Source organism: Equus quagga, chromosome 11, assembly GCF_021613505.1.
Source record: "Equus quagga isolate Etosha38 chromosome 11, UCLA_HA_Equagga_1.0, whole genome shotgun sequence".
Lineage (NCBI taxonomy): Eukaryota > Metazoa > Chordata > Mammalia > Perissodactyla > Equidae > Equus > Equus quagga.
The window spans coordinates 104081184-104094095 of record NC_060277.1 but is presented as its reverse complement, the minus strand read 5'-3'; the positions used below and the strand labels follow the sequence as shown (position 1 = coordinate 104094095).

Genomic DNA, 12912 nt, shown 5'->3' with positions numbered 1-12912 from the left:
CCATCATTTACTCTCTCCGTGATCTGAGGCATCAAGGAAGCTCTCTGCATCTGAGTTTTTTAATCAGTGAAATGGGGACAATAGCCCGTATTCTGCTTCTCTCTCAGATGTTTTTTTTAAGGATTATATGATAACGTATGTGACAGAGCTTTGAAAAGTACAAAGCAATTTTTATAAAATCGAAGGCATTAAAAAGTGGTATAATTATCAGCATTTGAATTAATTTTCTGGAGAAAAAAACTAGCACCTGTCTTGGGCTAATATAACGAGATACCCCAACTTGGTTGGGCTGGCACCTATTTGTGAAAGACAAACAGAGAACACTCAATCCAGGGAGTCCTTTGGCCCTTATACTTTTCTTAAAAGTGAGCTCACAAAACTTTCTCCCAGGTTCGGTCCACACTCTAGTAAAGAATTCTGAAACTATAGTCTAGTTTTCATAACAAAACTATTTCCTTGCTTTATCCCTTAGTTGTTTAATAAACATTTTCAGAGCATCATAAATCACTGTACCACTAGCTTTTTTAGCAATAAAAGGTAACATAGAAAGCAGCAAGCACAGTATTTTACAATCCCTCTTCAGCATCTAGAGCCCAGACATCCCAAGGCTAGTCAAGCTTCTACGTGCCCCAACGATATAAACATGAACACATCAACATAACACATCAAGAGATACACTCGTGTATGCATGTATATATGTAAATACATACAATCTCACAAGGTTGTCTTAAAACTATAAGCACGTGCCAAAACACCCTCTTTGTTTCTAATGTAATCAATACTATAGCTCTGGGTCTCCAAGGTTTGGATAAAATGTAACCACTTTGACACTTGACCAAATTCACCAAAAGAAAATTCCAACTATAGAGACCTAAATTTTAAAATCTCTACAATCTCTAATGTTATATATATTCCTTACATTATATAGGCTGAAATATTTTTCCCAAACACTAGAATCAGTAGACAATAGGTTTTTAACAGCTTGAAGTAAAAGTCATTTTTTAATTTTATTCAGAGAAAATGGACCAAATCCTTCTTCAACCAGAAACATGGTAAGTAGTAACTGATTCACTCCTTAAAGCAAATCCAAATGAATTTAAAGAATAAACCAATGACTCTATAATTTCAAATCCATGCTGCTGTACTAATAAAAACAAGTAAGTATTTTAGCCGAAACAGAAGTTCCTATTTTACTTAGCACTCAGCTCCTTTTTATAAGCTACTGCATGAGACTAAACAGTTACTTTGTTACACAGACTGAGGGCAGCTCTGTCTTCATGAATAAACCACCTCATCAGCTTGGAGAACTGTAACTATTATCAAGCACAAACTGTACTACTTGAGTAAGAAAAACTAAGTCTAACTGAAGGTACCAGATAATACAGAAAACCGTTTTGGTTTCAGGAATTGCAAAGAAAGACTGGTCATTACAGGAAGTTGTATTAATGCTGACAATGCTTAAGTGTTTACAAAAACTAGGAAGCTCTGGAGTGTCCCAGTGTCAGACACTTTCCTGTCCTACATAATCAGTTCTATAAATTTTGCTTATATTTCTCCATAAGGTACGGTATATTAAACATTAAAAAAAATTAACTGGTTGTGACTCCTAGCCATTTTGTTAGTTTTGCTACATATCTCCAGTTCTATCATTTCCCATCCAATCCTTGACTCCCATCTCTTTAGCCATCTAAATTACCAAATTCCCTGCTACAGTCATGTAAGAAGTTATTTCTAAAGAAAGTCTCTCCCCAGTGCAGTGGCAGGTTACAGTGAAGGCACAGCCAAAGCAGAGCAGCACAAATATTTAATCCAGCACTAGAAGAGGCCACTTCTTAGGACAGATTATCCTCAGCGTGCTAGTTTATAAGAACTAGGAAGGTACCTTAAGCTATCACATCAATGTGAATCTTAGATGTTTCTTTTTCCACACTAGCTATTTAGTTTACCCATAATGAAACTAACCAGAAAAGGAAATGTTTGCCTTTGGGAAATCGGGAAAGAAAACATTCATGTTTGCACCGGAGTTATTATTAACAAACGAACGGTCTGCTAAAAACCTAAGCTGCGATATCACTACCCTATCCCTTGTCCCAAAGACTGATTAGAGGGCAATCATTCACCTTAAGCAAAAAAGCCATAGAGAGGCTTAAAACTGTCCCTATTTTGTTTTGCATTAATATGTTTAATAACCAACCATCAGTTGAAATTAAGAAGGCTAATTTTATCTAACTCTTCCCATATCCCCTGATAAGTTTTTTATCCAAGATTCAAAAATATACATTGTTAAAACAAAAAAGAAAAATTACGATTCTGTGCTACAAAGACTTCCAATCTCCTGGAAAATTAACACACATACAGAAACAATTCATACTTCCCAAAAGGAACCTAATGTAGGATGTTTCTTTTTTGTAGAAAAATCTTATAATTCAGAATGTCTAAATAGTGAGGAAATAAAATAAGTGTCAGGCCCTATGCTAGTGAGAGAGAAAAAGACAAGGCATACCAAAGGAACTTCTACTTTAGTGGGAGGGCCAAACACGAATGCAAATAACCTGAACATAGGCGACTAGGGGAGGTTAGAAAGCGGGCAGGGTACAGGGCCGAGGGCGCCTTCCAGACGGCAGGACTGAGGAAAGCTCTGACCTGAGACACTGTTCCTTAGTGTGACCAAGGAGCAAATTCACCCAAATCGCCCCCCGCTGTCTGCTACAGATACAGATCACATGGTCCCATCCCAGACTCCTGCATCAGATCCTCTTGTGATGGAATCCAGGAATCTTTGTTTTGTTTTGTTTTGTATTAAACAAGCATTACAGTGAATCAGATTCACGTGGTCCATGGACCACATTTAGTTACATTAAAACTTGATTACCATTGTTGTAAGTGAAAGGTAAGATCTAACGAACAGATAACGGTAATGAAAAACCCTGACAGAAGGACTTTGTGAAGAGAACTACGCAAGTAGAAAACCAGAGTACGTGGGAACTGAGAAGTTACAGGCTATGTGCGATAGTCTAATGAAATATGTTGCTGGAATCGTGGGTAAGCTAGCTAGACTCCTGACTCAGTTCAAGAGGCTGAACTCTGTTCTGGAGGTAATGGAGAATGAGCAAAGCTTTCTGAGCAAAGCCATGCTGTGTTTGAACAAGACTACCTGAGAGTCCAAGCAAAAGGCGCTAGGACAATAATGTAAAGGAGGAGAGGAGGGAGGGGATGCGAGAGACATGTCAGGCGTAGAAAGACAGGACTCGGCAATATGCTGCATGTAAACAAGAGAAGGAACTGAAGAGGACTTTGAGGAAAATTTTAAATAAGCCAAGTGCCTTCTCAGGGTCCAACACTATGCCAAGCACCACAGAGCATTCAAAAGTATGAAAGTCATTTGGTCAATGTAATAACTGAGCACGTACTATACGTGCCAGGTACCATTAACAGCACCGAGCACACACACAGGGAAAAAAGCCCTGTCCTCCAGGAGTTTAAAATTAGATCTCTCCCTGTTGCTCTTTTCTTGTGTCTCTACATTTTATCAGAAAAAAAGTATTTCTGGAACTTGTCTCTCTTCAGCCTTCAGGCCTTCTCTGCTCTTAAAGCAGCAGCTGGCTCAAGTCAAGAGCATGCAGGTCCTCAACTTGAGTGGTTCTACCTATTTGTTCTTACTGCCAAATACCTAGGAACGCTTTCTCAACAATGACGACATGACAGTCTGGATTCAAGGCTGTAAGATGTGAACATCCAAATTTAAGAAGAGTCAGTGAAGCCCAACTTCAATTAAATGGACTTAGTGGAACTTCCCTCCAGAGAACTTTAGAGTACGGTCATGTGCCTCATAACGACATTTTGGTCGACGACGGACTGCACATACGACAATGGTCCCATGAGATTAGTACCATACAGCCTAGCGTGCAGTAGGTTATACCATCTAGGGTTGTGTAAGTACATTCTATGACGTTCACACGACGACGAAATCACCTGACAACACATTTCGCAGACCACAGCCACGTAATAAGTGATGCGTGACTGTGCAGTCATTTGTTTATTCATTCAATCAATATGTACTATATGCTATTACAGGTGGATGTTTCTTCCCTGACCTGAAAGGATGAATAATATCCTGAGAAAACTTACAGCGGAAAGTGTGATTTGTTGAGAAAATGAATTAAGAAAAAAGGAGAATAAACGGCACTTAAAAACCTGAGGGAGGGTGAAGGAAGACGGAGAAGGGTTGTATGGAGGAACTTAGGCAAGCAAGACTACTAAAAAGAAAATAAAAAACACTGACCAAAGGACAAAAATTAACCACAAGTCTCAGAATTGGATGGAGGTCACTTATCAAGTTAAATGCACAATTTTCAACATATAATGCTGCCAACTACTCAATTTTAGCAATAACGCGAGTCTCTGAATAATGAAAGTCTCTGCCTTTCATTAATGGACAAATTACGCGACAAGATATACACACTGAAGAAGAGAAGAAGATAGTAGACAATCAAATGCCAGGTTGTATGGCACACATGAGGGCCATAATTTAAAGTAAAGATTCTGAATCAGTTTTATAAAAAGATGTCATGAACACCTTTCTAGAACTTTTAAGCCAAGCCTGCTTCTGAGTACAAACTATAATAGCAAAGACTGCTGGCTACACATCATTTTGTAGCCACACCCATAAATGTGGATCACTTTAACGCCGGTGACATCATCAAACAACTTTCTAAGCAGTTTTACTTTTAACTGTCACTTTATTTTGATCACATTACAGTAAAACACTTCGGATCTGAACTACCTCCAAAGCGCATACAGTCCAGACTGCTATCATTTCTGGGATCTTTCTGGTCTTTGGCAAATAAAACCCAGAATACAATCAAAGCATTCACAATTAAATTACAAAACACTTGATAAAAAAAGCTATTTCAATTATTATTTTTGTATCTTTAACCTAGATCAGATCTTTTCCACCCTTTCTTCAATGCTGTGTAACAGCTACAAAGCTTTATGGGTTAAGACAAAGTAGAAAAGATAAATGTAAAATAAATTCTAGGTGCTTCTCATGTGAAACAGAGGTACAAATGGTAACTAAGATTATCTTGTTCTTCAAAAAGGAACATTTTGTCAAGTGTGGTTAGAAGCCTTAAAGAACACACAGAATGGAAATATATAAAAAACATGACTGTTAAACATTAATGATTTTAATCTCTCTATGCATTAAATTAATCTGTATCATAAAATGAGTACCTCTAAAGACTAAATAGCACATCTGAACAACTAGGTTCAGTTACTGAACTCCTAGTCCAAGATTAAAAGGTCAATTTTTCTAGAAGGATGAAGATTATTGCTGTAATTGGGAGGAAATTATTTTCAAAAGAACAAAATTAGAAATGCTTACGAAAATCATTATGATCTTACTTTCAAAAAGGAAAAATGACCAATTAAATATTCACCAATTTGGCTTCACCAAATCTATGGGGTTTACCTTATTTTTTATCTTGCTTGGTTTAAAAAGCTCATCTATATAGCAATCCAAATTTCTGAAGCTCAAATTCTAGACAGATACATTATATTGTGAAAGTCAGTAAAAAAGGTGTGTCAGAATCAGATGTTAATAAATGTCATTAAAATAAAATCACAATTTTAAAAGAACAAATCTCTTACCAGTTGAAATTCTCGACGCCGGTCATAGGCATTCTGTATGCCACTGTCTGCCCATAATGCTCGTATAGCAGGAAGATATTGTAAAAAAACTTGAGTTTCCACCATTCCCTGGGCCGCCATAGGGGACCGGGTATCGAATGCCATCATCTTGTCTCCATTGAGTTGGTTTGAGTCATCTCCCCAAGGAATGTGAAGCTTCTCTCGGGCATCTACCAGCACCCTCATACCTTTGTTTAAAAAGAGAAAGAAAGTGTGACGGGAGTCACTAGATATTCTCATAGATTCTACTCCAGTACTATCTTCTTAAACTTCTTAACTACTCCAGGCGCACCGCCTCCAAAAACGGAGACCAACATCAAAACAAACACCATAACTTCTCAGAGCTTAAAAACGCCAACCGTTGTTCACAGTCATAAAATTAGAGCCTTGAAAAGCAAACACTCTTAAAACAATTGCTCTTTCCGAAAGATTTTAGCATGTTCCAGTTTATAAAATAACTTCTGGGGTAGAAGGCAGTCACAAGAGAACCAAAACTAGTGAAGGAAAAAGAAACTAGGCTGCCGAGCCCGACGTCCAGGCTCTGGAGAAAACGGCTGCAAGAAAGATTTTACGAGCCTCTCAGAAAGACATTTATTTATGAAACGCCAAGAACCAAACATTATCGCTCTGTATTCTGTTTGTTCCCTGAGCACCCTGCTTAACCCAACACTCAGTCTTCTAGGAACACATTCAAAACTCAAACCCTTCTCCCATACCAAGCTTCAAATCAGTATAAGTCACAGGATGGCCTTAGATTTCCCTAAAAGGAAGACCAACTGCAAAAAGGACAGAGATTTCAACTCACAGAGATTAGTTCAAACTCAGTATTTCTATCACTAAACTGTTATCTTGGTCCATCTTAATAGTCATATGACTATTAAGTCATTTGTTTGGATAACTGAAAAATTGTTTTGCAGTCAATTTTCTCATCATGCCAACTCAAAACAAGTAGATGTCTAGTGACTGACTTCATCTCATCATCAAGGCCCAAAGCAGGTCACACCTAGGACCCAGTGCACATTAAGAACCAGGTGTGTATCTGGCTCATAATCAGTTAACATGTTGACTCTATTCTTTGACATAATTCCTTAAGATCAGCTGCATCAGGACACAAAGGTACCCTCAATTAACGACTGTCAAGGTGGAGCCTTTGGCCTTGAAAGGGACCTTAATGAGTTTTGTGCTAAACAGTAAGATAGGATAAATACAACTGTTTCGTACAGCTTCACTGCCGTGGTACCAGAGCTCAGAGCTTGCTGTGGTCTGCGAGCTCCTGGCTTAGTGTTCTTCTCCCCTCATTACCCCACCGTACTCCCCCACCCGAGGGGGTTTTCCTCTACTCAGTTCTGGGAGAAAAAAAGTGACATGAGGGAGTTGCTTAAGTACTTCCAGAACAAAAACTCACACTTAAAAAAAAAACACTGCTTGAAAAGATCTGCAATCGGTAGCAAACTCCTAGATAATTGCTACCCAGATAAAATAAAAAGATTCTGAAGCACTTGAAGTACCAGCCTCTGTATCTCAATTTTGCTGAAATGCCTTTTACGTAGGAAATACTTGATACTAAGAAAAATGAGCGCTACTTATCATTCAAATGACAAAACAAAAACCATCTTCTCTAGTTCTTTGAAAGCCCAGACGTAAAATTCTTGTGAATTTTTCACTCAAAAAAGTCTAATTTTAAAAATACTGTCAAATAGAAGCAGAACGTATGATCCAAGACCGCACTGATTCACTGATTCAACCTGCACAGGCTCCGCATGGCTTTTAGGCCAGATTCTTCGTATCAATGGACAAATTCATTGAAAAAGTAGAAGCAAGTGGTGGTACCCCTCTCCCGCCCGCCCGCCAGCCCGCCCCCAGTTATTAAGCAAAAGGAGAGTGGAACGTGTTGCATAGTGATTACAGGCAAACATCCTGCCCGACCGTGACACTCAGGCGAGAAACCACTGATGCTAATTTTTTCAGCCTAACTGTATGGGTCTACTCGTTCCTGACGCCAGCACAGTAAACATGACACCCTTGAGTTTCATATCCTCGCCCCAAAACGCCCAGAGGCTGTCACTCTTCGCCCTTGACAAGTGTCTCGGGCGAAAGTTTGCTCATTGCGATGCTTCCAGAACTCCCTTGCTCAAGAGGCGGCCAAGGAAGCAGGGAGCTGGGAGCAGCCCCGACCCCATGTGACTCGGGTCACCCACCCCGGGCGACGAGGTGGGGCAGGCGGCGCCAGGGAAGGGGGTGGGGGTGCAAGGTCTGCGGTAGGCTCGAGTCTTCCCGCCTCGTCTGGAAGGAATAAGACAGGAGAGGTCGTCCCGCAGCCCGGGCGCCCGGCTCGCCTCACTTCCCTCTCCGAGGGGGCGAGGCCAGCGGCGGGGTGGGGGGTGGGGGCCAGCCGTGACCCCGGCTCGGACGGGAGAGGGGGAAAGCGGAGCGTCCCCGAGCATCCCCTCTCTCCCCGAGGGGGCGAGGGCACCCGGGCAGGCAGGACGGCGCCCGGGGCGCGCCCCCTTCCCGCCCGCTCGCCAGGCCCGGTCCGCCGCCAGGGACAGCGCGAACGAGGGCGGTGCCCGGCCCCGCGCCCGCGCCCCCGGCGCCCGCCCGCGGCCCCCCGGCCCCCCGGCCCGGCCCGGCACCTTTGATCACGTTGCTGTAGATGGTGGGGCGGAACTCCTCGCGCGCGCGCTGGTCGAAGTCCTGCCCGTGGATGATCCGCATCTGCTTCAGGAAGGTGGACTTGCCGCTCTCGCCCGCGCCCAGCAGCAGGATCTTCACCAGCCGCTTCACGTAGGTCTTCTCCCGGGACAGGCATTTGTCGATCTCCTTGGACTTGCGCTGCTGTTCGGCCTCGCCGCTCGTCAGCACGCAGCCGGGGAAGCACACGGACAGCACGGACCGCGACGGCAGGAAGTCCGCCATCTTGCCGCCGCCGCCGCCGCCGCCTCGGCGGGCCCCTCCGGCTCCCTCCACCTCCTCCTCGGGCGGCGGGCGGCTCCGGCTCCGCGGCTCGAGGGCGGGGAGCGCTGTGGCGGCCCGAGCGTGCCGGGGGAGGGAGGGAACGAGCGACTGACTCGCAGGGCGGGCCGGCCGAGCGGGGAGGGAGGGAAGGAGGGCGGGCCCGGGAGGGGCGGTGGCCCCAGGGGCGTGCGCGCGCTCGCTGCCTCCCGGGGGCGCGCACGCACGCCGCGGCTGCTCTCGCGCCTCCCGCGCCGGGCCGGCCAGTCACGCTCTAACTCGCGTGCCCGCGGTCGCCGTCGGGGGCGCGCGGGGAGGGGGCGCTGGCAGTGCTCACGTGGTTTCTGTCCAGGCCGGGCGCGCGCTTAGGCTGGGGAGCTCGACTTTGTTTCCCATTTATTAGCTGCGCCCACTTACGGGCAAAAGGGCCACTTCCCAGAGTCCCGGAGGCCGGAGGTCAGATCCCGGACGCTACCGTTTGCGCTTCCCAACCCCTCCCGCCGTTCTTACACCCGGGTTACGTGCCCGCCGCCGTCTGCTGTCACTGTTCGCGCGCCTTATTTCGAGGTCATTGGCTCCAAAGTTATTCAAACAGCAGGCTCAAGCCTGGAAGGCTTTTGATGCATTTTCTTAAGGTGGCTCCCTTGACATCTTGCTCTCCTAAGCCCAGAATGATAATCAAACATCATCAACCCCTCCCCCCAAGCTCTTTTTGACATTCTCAGACCCCTGCAAAGACCCTCTATTGAGGAGAAAGAACTGGAGTTGATGTTAATCTGAGATGTGCTAGGAGAGGTTGTTCATGGCTGATTAATGTGGATTCCCACCCGAGCCTCCCTTCCCGCTGCCATCAGTGGATGGTAGCTGGAGGAGGGTGAGGTCATGGTGAAAATCCCCCTGAACCGGACACTGTGATGCACTCTTCCCTACAAGGAAGCAGATAAGCAAACAGCTCGAGGACGGGACCAGGCAAATTTTAGGTTTCCTGCCAGATTACAGAGGATATGACCAGCCAAGGGACTTTTTTCTGTTCTAATAGCAGATTCAGGCCAAGACACCTGAAAGGGCTGCCAGGAGACAAACGACAAGTGGCATCTGAGTTGGCAGAGAAACTGCATAGCAAGGGCCCCGGAAGCCAACTTCTTCATTTTTAATATTTAGTTTCAAGGGGAAAAAGCCATTTTGGTCTGTCTCTGTTTTTGGCAGTGCAACCATAGTGCTCCTTGACTTGGGCTCCTGCAGCTCAGAAACTGCACACGTGTTAGGCAGTTGAGGTAAGAGGTCAGCACTCTGAGAGGCTCATGAATAGGTTTAAATTAAAAAATCAGTGCTAATCAGTTTACTGTGAGGGTTGGGTTAATAGTTGAGGAGCCTCATGACTCAGTAAATTGGCTGCAGTAAACAGTGCCTATAGTAGGATTATCTCCTGCTGTCCTGGCCAAGCCTATAGGGTGGGCAGTCTACAACATACTAAGTAGGGTAGGTTCAGCTCCAGTATCTACAGATTGATAGGGTCAGAATCACCGGGCAGTGGCTTCAAGCAAAATGTATGGTGAAAGTCTACCGCCATGGATGGAAGATCTCTCTGCAGTTTCAGTTAGCGTTCGGAAGGCCATGCTCTCGTCATGAAAGGACTAATCTCTGCCCAGGACAGAGGTGTATCACTGGCCCTGCTAAGAACCATTCCTACGTGGACTCCTGATGCTAATCTGAACTCTTCTGCAAAAGCAGGAGGAGCGAAGCCTGTAAGTGAGATAGTTAACATCTTTTTTCCCCCCAAAGTGTGTGCAACATAATGGAGATGCAAGGATGCCTAGGAGGCAGGAAGGTATTCCTGCCCAGCCAGTTCATGCTGTGACACGTAGAGCAGCAGAGAAAACTGTTCAAAGTCCTGACTGTAACCTTGTGTTGGAACAAGCTTGGCTCAGATCAAGCCTAGCTGCTTTAATCAGTGTTTCCAAAAAGGAGACCTCTTTGGGCCCAGTCTGGGGTTTGGCTACAGCAGTCCAACTGCTTTCAACTGTCTGGTAATCGAGCTACCTTGAAAGTGTAAGCATAAAAATGAGTTAGAGGTTTGGTGGGTCCTCAGAAAGTTAAACGTAGAATTGCCATATGATCCAGCAATTCCACTCCTAGGTATATACCAATAATAATTGAAAACAGATGTTCAAACAAAAAAAAGTATACACCTATGTTCATGGCAGCATTACTCAGAATAGCCAAAAGGTGAGGCTAACCCATAGACAAACATAATGTAGTATATCCATACAATGGAATTATTCAGCCATAAAAAGAAATGAGTGCTGATACATGCTACAAAATGGATGAACTCTGAAAACATTAGGCTAAGTGAAAACAGCCATACATAAAAGGCCACATATTGTAAGGTTCCATCTGTATGAAATGTGCAGAATAGACAAAGCCACAGAAACAGTAGATTAATAATTGCCAGGGGCTAGGGGGAGAGAAGAATGAGAAGTGACTGCTTAATGGGTACAGAGTTTCCTTTTGGGGTGATGAAGATGTTTAGGAACTGGATAGTGGTAATGGTTGCAGAACTTTGTGAATATGCTAAATGCCACTGCATTGTACTCTTTAAAATGGTCAAATGATGAATTTGATATGTGAATTTTACCACAATAAAAATGAGATAGGGAAAATAATATTTTCCATAAAAGAAATGTCATTGGCGTTATTTAACATTGAAATACCCACAGTGTGCAATATTCAATGAATGAAAGTGCAGTTATGTTTATTTTAAAATAATGGTCACGGGGCCGGCCCCATGGCATAGTGGTCAGGTTTGTGTGCTCCACTTTGGTGGCCTGGGGTTCGCTGGTTCGGATCCCAAGAGCAGACCCACACACCACGCCTCAAGCCATGCATCCCACATGCAAAATAGGGGAAGATTGGCACAGGTGTTAGCTCAGGGCCAGTCTTCCTCACCAAATAAATAAATTAATTAATAAAATAAAATAAAATAACATTAACAATGTAAGTTATTTGCACCAGAAGTATATCTACTCTAGCAGTTGTGTCAAGTTACTTTGAAATGTTATTAGCGATATTTAAATTTTCAGATAGATTGTTTCATAACTGAAAAAAAAATCCAAACTTTTTAAGGGAGTATAGAGTCTGTTGGTTAGAACTGAATCTGCTGAGTGCTGTATTTCCAATAGACCCAGATGTTAATTCATTGGAAACATCTGTATTGTTGCTAGCCAGTTAATCCATGTGCAAATGAGGGATTCAGATGCCCCAAGGAGCTGTGATAAAATGATTGAACAGTTGATTTGTTGCAATGCTCTCTTCTTTCTGGAACCTCAAGGTCTGGTGACAAACAGTCTTGCAAGATAAAATGTGACTAAAATTGTAGAAATGGAGATTTCCAAATGGCTTTTCTCCTGTAATGTGGTCACCATAGGAAGGAACAAGCCCTTTCCAACAATACTGCCAATTCTTGAAATCTACGTTTTTTTTTCAATTGGATTGCCGTAATGGTGCAAAACTCTAGAATTTGCTAAGGAATCACTGAATCACACGCTTACAAGGAGTTAATTGGTTTACCAATTTTTTTTTTAAGGTATGCTTTTTAGTGAGGAAGAGAGACCCTGAGCTAACATCTGTTGCCAATCTTCCTCTTTTTTTTTTCTCTCCCCAAAGCCCCAGTACATAGTTGTATATCCTACTTGAAGGTCATTCTAATTCTTCTATGTGGGATGCCACCTCAGTATGGCTTGTTGAGCGGTGAGAGGTCGGTGCCCAGGATCCAAACCGGGGAACCCCAGGCTGCTGAAGTGGAGCTCGTGAACTTAACCACTTGGCCACAGGGCTAGCCCCTGAAATCTACTATTCTTAACTCTTCTGTGTGAACTGAAAGATAGGCTTCCTATCTTATAGTAATAGCTTGTTTTCACTTAAAAAAAAGGTGGTATTGCTTAGCTTATTTACCACCGCCATGCCAAATAACTTTGGGCTGTTTACAAAAATCAGTATTATCCACAAAGGACAAAAATTTGTCACCCTCAGACATATTCAAAAGAATGTGCCAGAGGCTGTAGGAATAATTCCAAAAGAGGAGTTAAAAAAAAATTGTTTCATATGATAGGAAATATAATTTAAATAAGGGTTTCACCTGCCAAGATGACTCCTCAGTGCTCAGGATAGGACAACACCCACTTAGATATGTTTACTTAAAAATCAATCACAGTACTGATGTTGTTGAACCTTGTGTTAATTTTCTAGTAAGGATGGTGATGCATCCAGCGTTCT

At 43.4% G+C, this 12912-nt stretch overlaps 1 protein-coding gene across 1 annotated transcript in view; it reads right to left on the bottom strand.

Moving 5' to 3' along the window:
• GNA13 (G protein subunit alpha 13) overlaps positions 1-8732 on the bottom strand; it is a 39219-nt gene extending 30487 nt beyond the window's left edge. The window contains exons 1-2 of the mRNA XM_046674947.1: positions 8322-8732; positions 5650-5876 (exon numbers count right to left, since the gene is read on the bottom strand). Coding sequence (XP_046530903.1) covers positions 5650-5876; positions 8322-8604 — 510 coding nt within the window. The 5' untranslated portion in view covers positions 8605-8732. The remainder of the gene's footprint in view (positions 1-5649; positions 5877-8321) is intronic.
• Positions 8733-12912: the final 4180 nt, after the last annotated feature.